Raw genomic sequence first — 18314 nt, forward strand, 5'->3', positions numbered from 1 at the left:
CCCCAGCTCTGGGAGGAAAGATGTAACCTCAGAACCATCTCGGGTCTGTCACTGATTTGTATATAAAATGGTAAGCCCCTTACCTCTCCAGCTTTCACATTTCCTGCCTTCTTTATCCCTTGTATTTCTCCAGAGCCCTTATTACTAGCTAAAATCCTGTCTCTCCCCAGAAAGTGAGCTCCATGAGTCAGATATTTTATCTCTTCTACTCTGCTTATCTCTCATCTCAGAGACCATCTGGGAAGCAGTTGGTCCTCAATAAATATTGGTATGAAGTGACAGAAAGAGAGAGAGCCACAGACAAGGAGACGCATCTTTATAAAGAATGTTTTGATTTATTTTATTACTTTAAATCTGAACCTGCATAAAGTGATGGTTAGTTCACAAGCTCAAAGCATCCCCATGACATGGAGACAAGCTCAGGTTGGGACCTCTGCCACTCACCATCAAGTCCTGTGGCCACAGCCATCAGCCCTGTGACTTAATTTGTACCCACTGAGGCTGTGACAGTCCCAGCTGCAAGCGACTCAGAGGGGTCTGCTTGGGGAGCTGGTGGGAAGGGGAGAGGGATCGCTCAGGAGGGGGGCTTGCTCCTCTCACAGACTGTGACCACGTGAGAGGGGACACCTGAGGAAACGCAAGGAAGGTGCATGGCGTCTGGGAGCTCTGGGGTAGAGATACCCAGTTCTTGCACCGGGTGACTCAAAATGGGGTGCTGATCCCCCAAAAGGATACAAAGAGGACCTAAAAGGAACTTAAGCTTGAAGTTTCTGAGAAGCAGCTCCAGTTCTCTTCCTGCTTGTGCTTGCTCGCTCGCTCGCTCTAACCCCTCTTTCTTTGCACAAATGCACCTTTGCAAAGACCCCCCTGAGGCCGGGCCCTGGCAGACGCCAGCCAGCCCTCCCATGCAGGTGCACAGGCATGCTCCGTGAGGTCCCCTGCCACTGTGGCAGCCCCCGTGGTGGGGTCGACTCGCTCACACGTTGGTGTGCTGTGAGGCAGAAGATGCAATGCTGCCTGGCTGGCTTCGGCCCGAGGGTGCCGAGCTGGCTGCCCGGCTCCTGCTCCGACGCCCCCCTCCCAGGCTCCTTGGGGCTGGCTCATCCGTCAGCTTGAGTTTCTCGTGCTCCTCCTTCAGGAAGAAGTCCACCAACAGGCCCTTTTCTTTCTTGATCTGGTCGCTGATGTCCGTGGGGATATCTGGGATCATCCAATCCACGAGGACACTCAGGAACATCACGAGGTTCTGCCAAAAAGAAAGGAGAAGGGTTGCGAGGAGAGGCCCAGCCCAGTGGGTCAGAGTGAGGGTCTCAGCAGCGGGGCTGGCAGTGTGATGCCATGGTGGCAGTGGTGGAGAGCACAGATCCAGGGGCAGGATACCTCCGTGTTCCTCTGGCTCTTCTGCTTACTGGCAGGTGGTCTTAACCAATGAGCAGAAGTGTCTGTCCCGCAGGGTGCCCATGGAGAAAGTAGAACAGTAACAGCACCTGCCTCCCAGAGTTGTTGCAAGGATTAAGTAAGTCAATACCTTGCACTCAGTGGAGCTTGAGAAGTGTCACCTATTGCTTTTTCCCCTCCAGTTCTTCCCGCCTGGCTTCTCAGCCTCCAGGTCCCCTGCTCCAGAGCCTTCTAGGAAATGGGCACAGAGCCTGCTGGCCTCTCCAGGGCTTCTGCTGGGCCAGCGGCTCCTCTCTTGCTTCCTGCTTGCCTTCTGTCCTCCATATCAGAGCCAGTCCTTTGGTTTCTGTGCTGAATTCTGGTTTCAGCAAACCTCACACTCATCCTGCTCTCTCTTCCTGCTAAGGTAAGTCACACTGGCCCAGCTAGGGTCCCTGCCCCTAGCTTACCCTTCTCCTTTCTAAGCTTCTGTGCACACTTGGAATTGGCTTCCTTCTTCCACCTGTGGAGCCCCATCCCTTCCCTTGGAAACGCAGGTAAGACAGGACTACCTTACCCTGCAGCATTTTCCACTGAAGCGGTAAATATATCACAACAGTGCCAGCATGGCCCAATCCCCACCCAGTTCCCAGGCCATGCTCTGCCCAGTATGCTGCTCCAGTGGTGGCCTTCTCTGCCTGCCAATCACGTGCTTGCTCTGAGATCTGGGCACAAGATCATAAGGGTATGGCTGTCTTCCAGGCTCCAAACCTAGTCCCACCTTGACCTTGAACCTCGCTTGCACCCAGGGGCCCAGAGGAGGGCCCCGGGACCAGCTGCTGTTTCCAGAGGCTCCTGGGTGCATTCGTGCTCTAAAGCTGCTTCAAGTCACACTCTTCTCTTAAGCCAACTTTCACATTGCCAACAAATGTTACAGGTGAGCTGTGGGAAAGCCAGGGGACACCTGCAGGGGGGCATCGGAGTGGTTTTTCTAACAGACCGCCCCATCTCCCCAGAGGAAGAATGGCTATCTTCTTTAGGTGAAAGACTAGCCGAGGGGCTTCTCCACTTCCTGGGCCAGGGGCAAAGCCAGATATCTTAGAGCCCTCCAGAGATCTGCCTTCAGGGAATACAAAAGCCTGAGGGAGTGGAAGAGAAAAGGATCTTGAAGGCCGGCAGGACCCCAAGTGGGAGCTGGGGCCATGCACTTGGCGGATCTCTGCCGTGCAACCGGAGCTGCGGCCATTGTCAGAGATAGCAATCACGGGGCTCGAGTTTGCTATTCACCGAGGCATGGCCGGATGGCTCTGGGGCCCTCTCCGCCAGATGTCTCAGGGGCTGAGGCACCCTAACAAAGGAGGGGCCAGCCGAGAGCTAGAAGAATGATTCAGAACTTGAGCCCTTTCTTGGGCTGCAGAGACCAGGCGGGACTGTTTGTCTGCATCGGGGATGAGATTCTGGTTTCCACTGCTCTTCTCACTTCCTGTCTTGTCTTACGTCTGAACGGGACTCTATCTCCACCCTGCAACTTACTCCACATCTGTCTTGTAACCTTACTCTGTGTTCTATTCTCTTGCTGCAAATCCATCCATGAATGGAAGCCCTCTCAAGAGTGCTTCCTGCTTCCTCTGGGGAGGCACTCACTTCTGCCTGCCACATGCAGACACCCCTAGGTCACAGCGCCATTAAAACCTGCAGATGAGGAGCAGGTGAAGAGCCATGTGGTCTTTACCCCTGCAGCCTGGATTCTAACTGGCTACTCTTTATCTGAACAACTCACCTGGAAGATTATGACAAAAGCCAGACGGGCAGACAGAATGGACCAGTACTGTTTGGAAAACTCATACGGGTTTGGGGCCCACGGCGGCTCTCGGTAATCCTTAAACCTGCCCAGAGAGAAATGTGGTGTTAAGATTGGGATAAGGTAGAGGGTGGTTCTCCAGGGGGAAACCTCAAGGTTGAGAGCAGCAGGCAAGCCCCTGCCTCCCCAATTTGGGAAGTAGCAGGAAGCAGGGAGGAACAAATGTCTGTGGAACTTAAGCCATGTGGACAGATCATAACGTGGTCAGAAGAGAATACTGACCAACCGTGGAATAAACCAACAAGTGTCCATGGAATAAAAGTACCAAAGTCCAAAACAACCAGTCTTGGCCTTGATATGTCTTTTTCCAACACTCTCTCCAACAGCCCCCACAGCTTCCTCTGGTGTCTGGATTCTTCTTCCAGAGGAGCCCAAGGCAGTGGATCCATGTTGGCTCCATGAGCTTGAGAAGGGAGGGGAGATGCCCAGAAACCTTGGACAGTTCTCTGCAGTCCAGGGGCTCAGGGAGAACACAAGCACCTGTGGACAATCCTAGGCTTCCTTTCTGGCTAGCTGTTTCAGGACCACAGCCATAGAGGGGCTGGCCTTGCTTGGTAGCTGCATTCTTGCACCCCAAGGAAGGCTGACTCAGACCAAGCTCAAGGCTGAGTGAATTTGGGGGGGGGGGGTGGCAGTAATAGTTGCTATTGGTCAGTATCTTCTTCTACTGACCATATTTATGATCTGTCCATGTGGCTTAAGAAACAAAATGTCAGGAGTGCCTTAGTGGCTCAGTCAGTTAAGCATCCAACTCTTGATTTCAGCTCAGGTCATGATCTCATGGTCAGTTGTGAGACAGAACCTGGCATTGGGTTCTGAGCTGGGCAGGGAGCCTGCTTGAGATTCTCTCCCCCCCCCATCCCCCCAACGCGTGTGCACGCACATGCTCTCTCTCTCTCTCTCTCAAAAAAAGGAAAAGAAAAGAAAAAGAAAGGAAAGGAAAGAAAAGAAACACAATGTCAGTGCGTGATGTAAACTCGTGCCTCTTTCTCAGACCCGTGGAACCATCTAGGGCTTTTCCTCACCGCTGCCTTTTCACCCCCATTCTGTGATGACTCATGTTAAAAATGGCTCATTTTTTCAGACTCACTTTTTTCTAAGCCTGGAAAAGTGACAAGAGCTGGTACCAGAAGAATTATAACGCTTCGTGGAACTGTTTTCTCCCTGGAATTCAATAGATCTTTGACGTTGAGTAAAAGCAAAACAAGCCCCGGGCTGGGGGAAGGAGTAGGGTGGCATGAGGCCACCAAGTGGGGTGCATGGCTGCCAAGGAAGGCAGGGGCAGGCAGGGTACTCTGCCCGAGGAGGGGCCACAAAGGAACATGCAGAATGTGCCAATCCCTGAGCAAGGAGCTTTACTGGAAGTTTTCCCCATTGGATCTCCACCACAACATCCTTGGACAGGCACTGATATCCACATGACACAGGAGGAAACTGAGGCTCAGGGAAAGTCAATTACTTGCCAAGGTCTCTCTCATGGCCAGCAAGAAGCAGAGTCAAGGTGAGACCCCAAGTCTGGCTGAAGGCAGGCCTTTTCTCTATTGTCACAAAGCACCTCACCAACAGCTGCGGTTTGAGGCGGGGGATTCAGAAATGGGTGCTTTCTGTCCCTTCCCTGCCCTGAACGAGCCAGCTGCCCTAAAAGATCCAGGAAAAAGCACGGTGGCTTCCCACTGTCCAAGGAGAGATGCAAGAAGAAGAGAAGGAAAAAAAGAGGAAGAGGAAAAGAGATACACACACACACACACACACACACACACACACACACACCCCAGAAAGAAAAAGGCACAGCGGCAGAGTCAGCAACAGAGACAGAGGCTGATACTAAGCAGTCAACTAGGGTTGGGCAGGAGGCCAGGAGCTGCCCCTTCCCCACCCCCACTTCCCACAGCTGATCACAGCTGTTGCAGGCTCACTTTGCCATCCGGATGAAAAGCAAAGCTAACTGCAGCCCAGCAAAACACCACAGGATTCAGCATATCCATCCATGGCTGAGGACAGAAGCACGGCCAACCCCAGATTATGCTTGTTGACGGGAGACAGGGAGAGCATGGCTTAAAGGACAGGGACACTTTGGAGTGGGAAAAACCCCGGCTCGCCCGCCCTCCTGCTGCTCCCCCCACCAAAGGATCTCACGGCAAAAGGGGATTTCTCTACTCTTCCCAAGACCTCAGGAGGTGGGACATATGCCCATTTTGTACCACAGGCACATCCCTCCCCAGGTCCAGCCCATCCCTCCTGCTACAATCAAAGTCTGTTTGTCTTGTTCTCTAGCTCCATCTAGGAAGGGACAGCTGCTCACTGGCCTTGGTGTAGGGGCCACTGCTCACCCCTCTTTTTCCCAGTCTGAAAAGAATCCCTAAATAATCTAATTCTGGTCCCACTTCTGCTCCTCACTCACCACAGCTTTTGGAAATGTCACTTTGCCCTCCTCGAGTGTCCAAGACGTTTTAAAAAGCTAACAAGTACATCCATTTAATCAAAGATCTGAGGAAAGACTAACACAGATATTTCCAGAAAGCTTTACTTGGAAATACCCCTACGCCAATGGGCTAGAGGGAGCCCTGTTGGGAATGACAGGACAAACTACCCACAGACAAGAACAAGACACAATTTAATGAGTTCTGCATCTGTTCACGTTTCCCTTTCCAAAGCTAACTTTAAAAAAAAAAAAACTGTGACCTACATTACTAAGAAATACATTACATTAATTTTACATTAATGCACACATAAGTACATGTCAAGGCAATAAAAACTACACAAAACATGCTTACCCTGGCTGTGTGCACTGATATTTTCTGATTCTATCCTATCCTATCTTATCCTATTCTAGTCTTTCAAATGCTGACCATGATCTGCTAAGATGATTTCATAACCTGCTAATGAACAATGACTCATAGTTTGAAAAATATGATTTCAGTAAGCCTCTGCCACCAGGTAAATGATTGGTTGTTTACATTCCAATAGAAGTTCAGATTTCATAATTGTTTAAAGTGGCATCCTAAGAAGTCAAGCTTATCAAATGTTTTCCCTGAGCAAGAAGAAGACGCTAATTAAACAAGGAGATAATTAAGACTAGAAATGGCCACAAAAAATGGACTTAACTGCGTCCACAGCAGTGACGGTTGTCTGCTAGGTCTGTTTGGCTTCTAAGCCCAGGGCACGGCACTGGCAAAGGCATGGGCTTTGGAGTCACCAGGTGAGGGCTTGATGTCTTCTCTACCACTTTAGTTCTATGTCCTCTAAAAAGTTACCCGATGTGCTGATGGCCATGATGCTGGTCTATGGAGTAGCCTCAATGCTCCAGCTCCCAGGTGGCACGTAATGAGGAGGAAAGGTCAATGAGGAGCACCCGACAGCACCTGGCCTATCAGGTACATGCCCAATACACACTAGCTATTCTTTCTCCCTCCACTGAAGGCACATTATGGAATACGCCTCTTTCTTTAAGAGGACAGAGCACATGTGCCCCTCTTCCCGGCTCCCCCTGGCATTCCAGGGGGATTTCTGAGCACTCGGGCGCAGATGCTCCAAGTTTCCCATCGTGCTGATATGAATGAGAAAGTCAGCCACTGCCACATCTGCAAGGGGCTTCTCTCAGGATCTCTGTCCAGGGAAATGGCACAAAATAGGTAAGCCTCAGGCCTGTGGGAAGTAGAACTTCTGCTCTGTTCTCATCAGCTCAAAGGCCTTCCCAAACCAGATACTTCACCCCGGTTGAGGGAGTACGTCTCCCAAAGTCCCTGTGAGTGGCCAAGCACTGGGTGACCTCCATAGCGGGTCACCTCCTGCACCTGCTGGCTGGGACTTAAGCTCGGAAGTATGATTTTAGGAGCCATTCCTTTCTCACCCTCACCCCTCCAAGGCTCTCCTTATTCTGAGCCTTAACATTGTTTTTGAGAGTTCCCTGGAGTCTCATAATAATGAGAGGCTTGTAATTACAAACAACTAGAGTGTCTAATGAGCTAGTGTGCCCTGGGAGTGGCTCTGTCACTTACTAACTGTAAGACCCCATGAAACGTATTTCCTACCCCTGAACCTCAGCATTCTGATCTGTTAAGTGGGGCTAGTGAAATGTGCTGAGTACAGAGAAGTGCTCCAGCTCTCTCCCACCAGCCACAAATAAATGAACACATGTGTGTGTACATTAAATGTTAAAGGAAAGCACAGTGAAAAGTAAGACAATGCATGTGAATGTGATTTCTGGAGGCTTCCACAGAGAATAAACAGGATGGTTTCGACAATGACTGGGGTGGGGGCTAAGGAGAGAGTCTTTTCCTTTTGTGTATATACCTATGTATACAGAATTACTTCTATGATAGCAAAAAAGTTCATAATTTCAAAAGAATATAATTAACGGTGATATTCTGTTCCGTGCATTTTTATACTAAGCTTTCAGGACCTAAATTATAGTGTTAACTGAGACAGACTCACACACAGTAAGTGAAACTGGTACAAAAATCATTATATCTTAGCTTTAAGTTACTTTAAGATTATATCGAGATTGTTCTAACACTATGAAAAATCACATTGAGTTGTATTTATACACTACCTAAAGAAAGAAGGTTCCCATGAATTCAAAATGTATTTCACTATTATAAAACAAAGCCATGAAACACCCTAAAGGTTCTATGAGTTCACTTGATGATGATGCATGGAGAAATGTCTGAGAAAGACTCACACAAAGGTGTGACTGAGATTACTGTTGGAAAAGTGCCCAGGACTGGGCAGAGGTTAGGGTGGAGGTAGGACAGAGTTAGAGATGTTGCTTGTAATGTTTAGAGTTTTTATAGACTCTATAGAACAGATTAATATATTACATGTATCATGAAATACTAATTTTTTAGGAACAGAAAAGAATCTTTGGAGATTATTAATTCCAAGTTCCCATTTTTATAGATGGGGAAACTGAGATGTGGAGAAGGAAGAGAGACTCCTGGCTCAGATGTCCCCCCACCATCCTCACTTGCAGGAGTGACCAGTGACCATGACACCTGCCACAATTCATCATAATACAAAATCACCGTGGGCAGGAAGAGGACATACCGAAGTAACAGAGGAGTTAGACATCAACACTCAGGAATGGCTTTTTCCAAAAATGAGGTTTTAGTTACACTATGAATCAATTAGTAAATACATCTCTCAACTCCAACCACGGTATGTTAATTGTTTTAATAGTCCCGATGGAAATTAATGTCATGTTAATGCTAAACACAATTACATACAATATTTTCATACCATCTGAGCTACTTCAAACTGCCTTCCGAAACTGGCCTTTGACAAGGGAAAACACTATAGGCAATTAGGAACTAATGAGAACCACGTTAATCCAGTGGTTGATAAAGATCAGGAAAGGCAACACCCGGAAAAGCTGAGTCTCCCTCTGGTTTCAGCGAGGAACAGATGAGAGGCAGCCATGTACTGAAGAGAACTTGCCTCTTCAAAGACTTTTCACATGACTTTGGGATATGAAAGAACTCGGGCCCTGCAAAGAAACCTAGCAGGGGCCACCAAGGATGCTGTTTCTGGATGTTCAGCACCTCTAAGCAGACCCATTGGGTTAGCCATGCCCAAGTAGGCTCCCCAAGCTCCCGGACCCAGATCCCCAGCCAGGCTCTCTCCCATACTGACCCTCTGCTCCCTTCCAGTGGAGCCAGAAGCCTGAGCCACCACCCACCGTACAGGACATGGTAGCCCTTCAACCCTGTCGATAGTCACTAATCATGCCTGCTTCCTGACGTCGCCGGACTGTTTCTGGAGCAGCCCCCTGCTGGAGCAGCTAGAGGCCTGAAGAAAATGTTGCTCCAAAAATGCTGGGAATGCATCTCAAATGGGCAGCTGGAGACTTGTCCTAACTTTTACTGCTATTTTTAAGATACCTCTATCCCTGGCGAGGCTGGGCTGGAGCCCGAGACCTCAGTTTTATTTGACCACATTTATCTCCAGAGGTCACTGAAAGCTAAGAATAAGAAGGGTCATAGAGTTCCCAACACTATTTGCCAGAAAACCAGGGCAAACTTTTCATTTCCCACCATGGAAGCAGTTTTAAACATTGGCTTTGGGGCTAGCTCTAGGGTTGTCTCTGTTTCTCACAATCTCTCTCTCCTTCTCTCCTTGTCTCTCATCCTCTCTCCCTCCCTCTCTTCCTCCCCATCCTGCCCCCCCCAACTCTCCTTCATTTCTATTTTGTACAGCCACTGACGACTCCTGGCTTACAAAGACATCAGCAGGTTAAGCCACCACTCCCAAACTCCTGGGCCAGACAAGTTCACATAGCATGCAGTGAGTAGAGCATTCCGAGGCAGAGATTTCCATCAACAATTATTACCCATCTAGGAAAGGTAGCCCTAAAGTACACCTATGTGATATGCTGTATCTAGATAATATGCTGACGCCACTCTCTGGACACCTGCTTACACTGTAGAGTAGAGCATCTCTTTATTGCACATGTAACCCACTGCTCTTCACACTGCAGCCAGAGAGAACACTAATGAGAAGTAGGATCTCATCCCTGCTCCCTGTGGCTCCCCACTGCCCTAAGATGAAGTCCACACACCTCCATATGCCCACCACATTCTTCACGGTCTGGCTTCTGTTTTTTCTTCCCACCTCACCTCTCAGAGCCTATCCTCTACTCGAGCTCCCACCACCGAGCACTGAGTAGCCCATCTACCGGGATACATCATTCTCCCTACCATTATTTTAATTGATGTGATTGGAATAAAATTCATCATATTTACCATAAAATTGGATTCTCTTAGCATCTTCCCCATCCCTGTCAATGGACCTACCATGCCCGGTCCTCTGACTTCAGCCCAATCTTGGGAGGTATCTTTGCCTTGGGCTCCCTCTTCTGTCCCTTGTCACCAATGCTGTCAGGTATTCTAGTAAACAGCTCATCTTCTCACTTCCCCTTCCGCCACTCTGGTCTATGTTCACCAAGGTTCATGGCTGGTGACGGCAGCAACTCAGCCACCCTCCTGGAGTTATCTCAATTCTAGTCCATCCTTCTCTCTGAGACTAGATTAATTCTCCTACACATACACTTTATCTATCATTCCTGGCTCTAAAAAGGTAACTTCCTATTACATCATGTTACAATGCCTGCAGTATTTCAAGACTTCCCATTACCTACTTCATCTACCTATTCAAATTCAACAATGCTTTGGCTTATACTATCCTAGGAGTTTTGATATATTGTATTTCCTATATTATTCCTTACTGTGATCTTCTAAGCACTCTCCTTGCTAATTACATCACCTAGCCCCTAAGTGTTCATCTAACACCCCAAATTCATCCCCACCCCATGACTTAGCCCATGCCGACTCCCCACCTAGCATACTCTTTCTGTCTTAAGACTCCTCAGGCCCTACAGGAAGCCTACCCTTCCCATTCTAGCCCCCACCGATCTTTCTCTCTTCTGAACACCCACAGTGCTCATGTTCCACACTAGATATAATCCCTGAATAGCCTGCTATGTCTTATCCACTCTGTTTATTTCTTCCAACCAGCCCATAAACCTCTTCATGGTAAGGACAAGGCTATATACTTCTTTGCTCCATAGTGTCTAGCAAAAGGCACTCAATAAACATTTATTGATGCACTGAAATTGATTTATAGTTATTCGGAAGGTTCAGGGCAGGGGAAAGATGGAGAGGAGAGTGATATCAATCTAGATATTCCAGATAATTACTTGGATATACCACATCCGGTCATCTGCTGCCCTCCTCCTCCCGAGTTCTTTACCTGCAGAACTGAACTTCCTGGTCAAACTGTGAGTTTTCTGGTTGTGTTCCCTCCTTCAGCTGGCTGACGTTGAAAAAGGAGAGGGTGTGGTTGACAAAGCCGTGCAGGGTCCCGTTGTGACTATAGGCATACTGGTACACGAGACGGGGGATGAAGTCAGAGGTGATGGCAATGACAAAAGCCTGCAGGACAGAGCACACGCACTTGAGGAGTGGTCAGGATGGATGCTATCAGGTGGAACAGGGTCCTTCTGGCTGACAGACTGCTGCCCCTTGGGTTCCCCATCCAGAGGCACTGCTCTGGCTGATACAGAAGTCCTTATCTCTGAGCTCCTGCGGCTTTTCCATCTTTGCTATGTGTAAGGGAATCCACAGACAGTGGCTGTCAGGAGGGTGAATTACAATCCCTGATGCAAAGGATGCTAAGCCAGTGTGGATCATTTGGTTCTGGAGAGAATGAGCCACCTCTGGTCTGAATTGACACTGGTGTTAGCCAAGTCAAAGCAGAGTAGAAGATATTCTGAGAAAATTACTGACGTTGATTAGAGTGTCACTTAAGTGCAATGTGCAAGGACACTGAATGGCCATGTACATCTGCCTCTGAGTGACACCAGAAAACCAGGAATACCAAGGATATGGGTCCACAGTTCCCCCAATTTGACCATTGCCTCTTGACACTTTTCAGCACAGCATGTAACGCAAGTTGTTCTTTCAACCAAAGAAAGCAGCGAGTCTTGCCCGATCGAACCACACGTACCTAACATACTATCTGGCATATTTAAGTGTTCTATAAATGTCTACGGAGCAAACCAAACACCAAGTGAGTGATTGCATGTTTGAATGTGGAGGTACTTTCTGCAAAGAAAACCTTAAATCTTTTTGGCAGGTGTTTATACTGTATTCTGCACTAACAATTAAAGCCCTTTTAAAAATGTAGTTTAGGCGTTGTTTTCTAAATGTATATATGAGTGCGGATGGCCATACCATATTTGAGAATGAGTAATGTGCTTACAATCACCACAGCTACAACTTACTGAGCACTTGCTACATGTCCTTTCATCTTCCCATTTAATTTCCAGAATGATCCTATTTGGTGGGTAATCTTATGCTCTCTCATGTTTACAGATAGGTAAAGAAGACAGAAACCCAGGGAAGTAAGATTTCTTGTCATTCTGTCATATGATAGAAAGTACCTAGAACGCAGGGCCTCTTTTCCAGTAGACACAACCCCAAAGGGGCTACTGATCTGTTTTCAAATTGCACCTCATTTCTCAGCCACAAGATGTGCGCTTCCTACATTGAACATTCACAGTGCAGTGAGCTGATTCTCTCTGCCTTTCCTCCTGCCTCTCCAGGCCTTTAATGTGTTCTTAATAGGCAACCAAGTCACAGAATCAATGTTTCTCTCCCAGGGGAAAATGGGTGGTGGCTTTCTTGGGAGGTGCCAAGCTGGGGGTCTTTTCTTGGGAGGTAGGACAGGAGGCCCTGCCTAGCCACCATCCATACAAAAGGCAGAAGCAAAAGTTGCTATTGGCTTGGGCCCATCAGGATTTCCTCTGAAATGTGGACATGTCTGGCAAGGCAGTTAAAGAGGTCACAACAGGTAGGACCCCTCTTCTTGCATGTCCTATCTTAACCTACGCGGTGCCAGAGTCCATGGGAATAATTAGGACTTCGCATTGACAGCTTGGAGGAACCGTAATTAGGAACCACTGCCCGGGCAATGCTCCAGGTATTGTTTAGCTCAGGAGGAGAAAAAGAAAGGAAAGAGATGGATAGATATGCGGAATTCTTTCCTCATTATTCTTGGCTCCGAGGAAAGATCAGATTTTGACTCTTAAGGCCACGGTATGCACTCTGGTGGGTAATTACCTTCCTTTCTCTCTGTGAAATTAACGATATGGTAGCGCGGCTCTGGCCAATGGCACCACGTATGCACTACTAACCAGGGGGCTGCCTTTAACAAAGCTCCAGAAGGAAAAGGCTGGGAGGTAACGAGGGCTGGTATGCTGCTCTGAAGACCTCAGCTCCTGTGGAAAGCCCTTCCCACAGGGCTAGGGTGTCACGAATTTAACACTTACGTTGCTGATAACAGAGAACTTGCCGATTCCGGAGAGAATGTCAAACCAAATCCCTGTAAGACAGAAAGAAGGGCATCTGGCTCATTCCCACCCTTGGCCTGGTGACAACAAGGCTGCAGCTCAGGGTGATGCTCCACAGGCACATTACCAGTGGAGGTTTGCTAGGTCCCCCAGAAATGGGCTTGCCTACAAAGCCTTAGGTGTCCCCCTCCACCGTCTGGAAAGTAGGGGGACAAGTAGGGGTGGATAAAGGTCTCCCAGAGCCTGAAGATATGAGGATGAGGACCTCCAAGGGCTTCCCCCAGCCCTCTTGATTCCAGACGTGGTGTGATGGTGGTGGCAGGTCATGGCAGGGAGACTGAGGGGACAGACAGAGGCAGAGGGCCTGCCATGGTCTCTAAGCAGGGGACATACCAATATCTTTGGTTCTCACGGCATCTGGCCGTCTCAGCTCAGTCACAAACTTCTTTGCATCAAGCCGCACTTCAATGACATTGTTGAGGAGGGCAAACACAGGTGCCAGAGGGAAGGAGGCCACAAAGAGGGTGACAAAGCCAAACTGGATGACTACGAGAGAGAAGAGGAGGAGAAGCATCGCTGGGAAGTAAGAGCTAGATAAACTTTGCCTTGCAGCTATGGCCCCTTGGCTTTTTCTTATGGGGTCTCTTTCCCACCTTGATCTCCCAGGCTCCCTTTTTCTCCTGCCCACAGTCATGGGTCTTTCTCTCTCAGTATCTGCAGGCCCACCAGCCAAGGCTGTCACCCAGGAGCAAAGCTCTGCATTAGGCATAGTGAGAAGACGTGAGAAAAGGAATCTTTCCTTTCCATCACTCTATGTCCAGTCACTAATCCTGGTCCTCTAACTCACAGGTTGATCACCTTTCTCAGCAAGGGTCCAGAGAGTAAATATTTTTGTATTTGCAGGCCACATAGACTTGTCACAATGACTTAACTCCGCCATTGTAGAGTGAAAGCAGCTAGAGACAAAACGTAGACAAATGGGCTTCCAATAAAACTTTATTTACAAAGGCAGTACATAAACTGAGCTGGATTTGGCCCATGGGACATAGTTTGCCATCCCCTGATGTAACATAAAAAAAATCACCTCCCAAATTTGGCCTCTTCTTTCCATACCCATTGTCCCTGCCTTTATTTAGAAAGTTTATTCATTCATCACACATTTATTGAGAGCTCACTGAGGGTCAGGCACCTTGCCAAGTATTTAAGGAGGCGAAGGTCTGGTCCTACTTTCAGGGAGCTGGGTGTTAAAGCAGAAGAGAGAAATGTACACAAAGATGTGCTGCAAGATTTTATGTGTGCCAAGAGAGCCTCCATATCAAACACCTAAGCTTAGTCCTGAAAGGTAGGCCTGGATTAAAGAGAGCATCCCAAGCCATGGAAGCAGTGTGAGCAAAGGAAAGGAGGCAGGTTGTGCCAATCAGATGGCCATGTGGAGCCCAGCTCCTCATCCCTTCCACCTGGACAATTTCAAGAGCCTCCTAACTGCTTCCCTTGTCACCAGTCTTCCCAGAACCTCCAGCAGTCTGATCCTGTCACTTACCTCCTCCCGAAAATGTCTGCTGGCTCCCTTGTGTTCACTGGGTATAGGCCAAATTACTCATGTTGGGATGCAAGTACCTTATAATCTGCTCCCGACCACCCTCCAGCCCTGTCTCTCAACATCTCCCCCCAGCCATCATGGCTGTGGCTTCTGGCACTGAGCTTCTGCCCCTCCGGATCCTCTCTGATCCTGTCAGGTGCTCCTATACACTTGTGGACAAGCACTCGTTCACCAGCTAGCAATGTCCATGCACCCTCGAGACAGTTCAAATACTATCTCTTTGGAGAAGCCTGCTCCTCCTGCTCTATCCTTGCGCCACCACCTTTGTGCCTGCCTCTGTTATGGCCATCGTCATGTACTATTGTGATTGATCTACTCACATGTCTTCCTTTCCCACTAGAAAGGCAAGGGTTCTGTCCAACCCTAGGGGCTCAGCACCCACAGTCCTGAGCCCCAGGAAAACCAGTCTAATAGGACACCCGTACATACCAAGGGCAAGTTATTTACTTTTCTGTGTCTTAGTAACTTCAACTATAAATTGAGGATGATAATACCCACCTAGGTTGTCACAAAGGTAAATGATACTGTACAAATAAAGTGCTTATAACAATGTCTGGCACCTAATAATTGTTCAGTAATATTACCTGTTACGTATATTTTTACTCTTGTTGGAATAAATATCAATACTTACAGATGGCTGCCATGTATATTGCACACTTACATGTTAAACAGACACAAACTTTTTTTAAAAAATGTTTATTTATTTATTTTTGAGAGAGAGAGAACACAAGCAGGTAAGGAGCAGAAAGAGAGAGAGGGAAACAGAATCTGAAGTAGGCTCCAGGCTCTGAGCTGTCAGCGAAGATCGTGGAACAGGGCTCGAACCCACGAACTGTGAGATCATGACCTGAGCTTAAGTAGGACGCTTAACCAACTGAGCCACCCACATGCCCCTAAACAGACACAAATTTAAGCACTAACTGAGAGTCAGGAGGCCTAACCTCTAGCCCTGGATATGTTTCTCACTAGCCGTATGTCTCTGGGCAATTTACTCTATTTCAATGGACTTCAGTATCTCCATTGATAAATTCCAAAGAGACTGGCTTAAATTCCTTTCAGGTCTGATTTGTAACGATGCTGTGGTTCTCATTCTCTTGGACAAGCTTCAAGATTCTAGAATATCCAAATAAAGAATGAAAAACAGGATCCAAACTAAAAAAATAATAAAAAAAAGAAAAAAATAAACGTTCACAGAGGGATATGCCTAAACTTGGTCGAAGTTTCGAGAAAGAGAACATGCGTGGAACTTCACCCAGCACACCTGCTTTTGATTTGGCAGCTTGATCGGACCCACAGTTGTGGTTTACTGCTCTTGCTGATACAAGTCTGTCACTGCCATGGCCCTTGATGCCCAGTGGATTCTCAGCTGGCCCTGGGAGACCGGCAGGTGCCAGTTGGTGGCAAGATGCACCAGAAGGCTCGGATTTGTTAAGGTTGGGCCCTTGGAAGGATGACTGCCAAGCTGGCTGGCCAAAGGGGTTGGGGTGGTGGGGAGGGAAAGATAAATCTTCAAAAACAAGCTCTGGGAGCTGGTTCAAAATGCAGGGTCTATGGCATCTTTTAAATCAGGCTTTGCTGAGGAATTCGCTTTAGAGTTGGGGGTGGGGGTGGGGGCAGAGAGAGTGGAATTAACAAGGAAAGCAAAACAGATGTTAGACTAGTTTTCTAAAACCTGTAAAATGCATGTCTGTATTTAAGTGCATATATATGAACCTGTCTTTATTTATGGACTTCTAAATTGGTCTTCTTGATTCTAATGAGCTCAGTTCTACAGGGCAAATGTTCTTCGTCTTGTAAGTGACTTCCTCTCACAGAACTGTGTAAACTCTCCAAAGCCCCAACAAGGGCCAGGCAAGGAGACTGACAGGAAAAGGAAGGGGCAGGTTACTTCTGAGTGACTATAAATGTAGACAGCCTGCCCTCACCATACTCCTAGCAGCGGCACTACACATCCAGTGTCTTCTGGGCTATAGGAAAATAGGACTCTCTACTTACTCTCCTTTCCTTCACGTCATCTCCAGAGGCAGATATGAGACCTCTCCCAGGGGTTGCCCTGACAGTTTGCTTTCTTACCTTCATAAGCTCTCCAGACACACAGGCTCCCTTCGATTTCTCTTCTGTTGGCACAAAGGACTGCCAGTGGCAGCTCAGTGCTATCAGTGCTCATGAATTACCTCAAGCCCATGATATGGTTCTTGTCTTTCTCCTTGCCATGTAAGCCTGTGTGTCCAGCACTGGATAGCCTCAAGGGGTTGGGCTCAGCACAGGCCAGTGGAGCTGTCCCCCTTCCAGTGTTACCTGGGGTACTTAGGCTGAGAGAAGCCACTCTCTGTAGATGCTCCATTTCTGCAGGTGCTGCCTGCTTGGATGGGGCATACTACACATATCTAGGAATCAACCCAAAGAGGCAGAAACAAATAGGAAGCTTTGGTTTATCTCGGGGAGAAAAAAATATATCAAACTATAGCCTTCTAGCATACAAATTCCAAATCCAAGACTTTTTTCTTTTTAGTCAAAGGCCTAACTGCTGTATCAGATGGGCGTCCTTCTGGGTTCACTTCAGAGGACACGATGATACCGGCCTTCACCAACACCAAGATTTGCTTCTAAAAACAGCCAGCCTCCACTGGGAGAAGAACAACGCCAGGAACCCTCATTGCACTACATAATAGAAGCCAGCTTGGCTTGACCAACAACAGATTATAAACCTGGCCAAGCCAATTACGGAGGAATCCATAAGTTGATTTTCAACTAAATCTTTACAAAGCCTGCTGTGAAGTGCTCCAGAAATGCTGAGCTGGAAGCAGAAAGATTGGAAACATTCCGAGGCCCAAACTCCATCAGTTTTCTCATCTCAGTCTCTAGGACCTTTTAAAATAACCACCAGCCCTATACTACCTAGTGCTGGAGACAATTAAAATCTTGGCCTTGGTTACCTGGGCTTAGGTTAAAATAACAAGGAGGAGTGTATTAAATTAAACAAGATGGCTTCCAGCAAGGACATTCCAGGACAATGTGCTTAAAGAAGAAAAATAGTACATTAGGTAGAATAGATTGGCCAGGATTGGTGGAAAAGCTCTTGATGGAACATAGTTTTTACTCATTTATTTAAAATTCTTCAGTGAAAATATCCACCCTCCCCTTACACATGCGCACATGTGTACACACACACACACACACACACACACACACACACACACACACAGATCCTTGTCATGGCATTCAAAACCCTTTGTGATCTAACCCTAATTTATTTTTACACACACATCTCCTCACCCATGCTCTGTGCTCAGCATTAACACTTAGCTGGTATGCTTGAAGACCAACTTTGCCTGCTTTCCAACCATTTCAAAACCATTTGTACTTCTTCAAACTCACCATGTTTTCCATGTCTCTGAGCCTTCGTACATCCTGCTACTCTCTGTAATTATCCTTCTCTTTTTGTCTGCTGAATGAATCACCATCTACATTTCAGATCCAACTCACATCTAACCTTCTCTATGGAGACTCTCCTACACCCCAGTCCTATCTCCTCACCCACCTCCTCACTCCATAAAGTCTTGTTCTATTTGTCTGTCTAACTTGCTCCCTAGATGGGAAACCCCTTGAGACCATGGCCATATCTGATT

General features: G+C 47.6%; 1 protein-coding gene across 1 annotated transcript in view; it reads right to left on the minus strand.

Moving 5' to 3' along the window:
* Positions 1-317: 317 nt before the first annotated feature.
* LOC125918753 (anoctamin-2) overlaps positions 318-18314 on the minus strand; it is a 41958-nt gene continuing 23961 nt past the window's right edge. Inside the window, exons 3-7 of the mRNA XM_049624947.1 lie at positions 13479-13631; positions 13065-13117; positions 10985-11166; positions 3158-3263; positions 318-1246 (exon numbers count right to left, since the gene is read on the minus strand). Coding sequence (XP_049480904.1) covers positions 977-1246; positions 3158-3263; positions 10985-11166; positions 13065-13117; positions 13479-13631 — 764 coding nt within the window. The 3' untranslated portion in view covers positions 318-976. The remainder of the gene's footprint in view (positions 1247-3157; positions 3264-10984; positions 11167-13064; positions 13118-13478; positions 13632-18314) is intronic.

Source organism: Panthera uncia, chromosome B4 (assembly GCF_023721935.1).
Source record: "Panthera uncia isolate 11264 chromosome B4, Puncia_PCG_1.0, whole genome shotgun sequence".
NCBI classification, from domain to species: domain Eukaryota; kingdom Metazoa; phylum Chordata; class Mammalia; order Carnivora; family Felidae; genus Panthera; species Panthera uncia.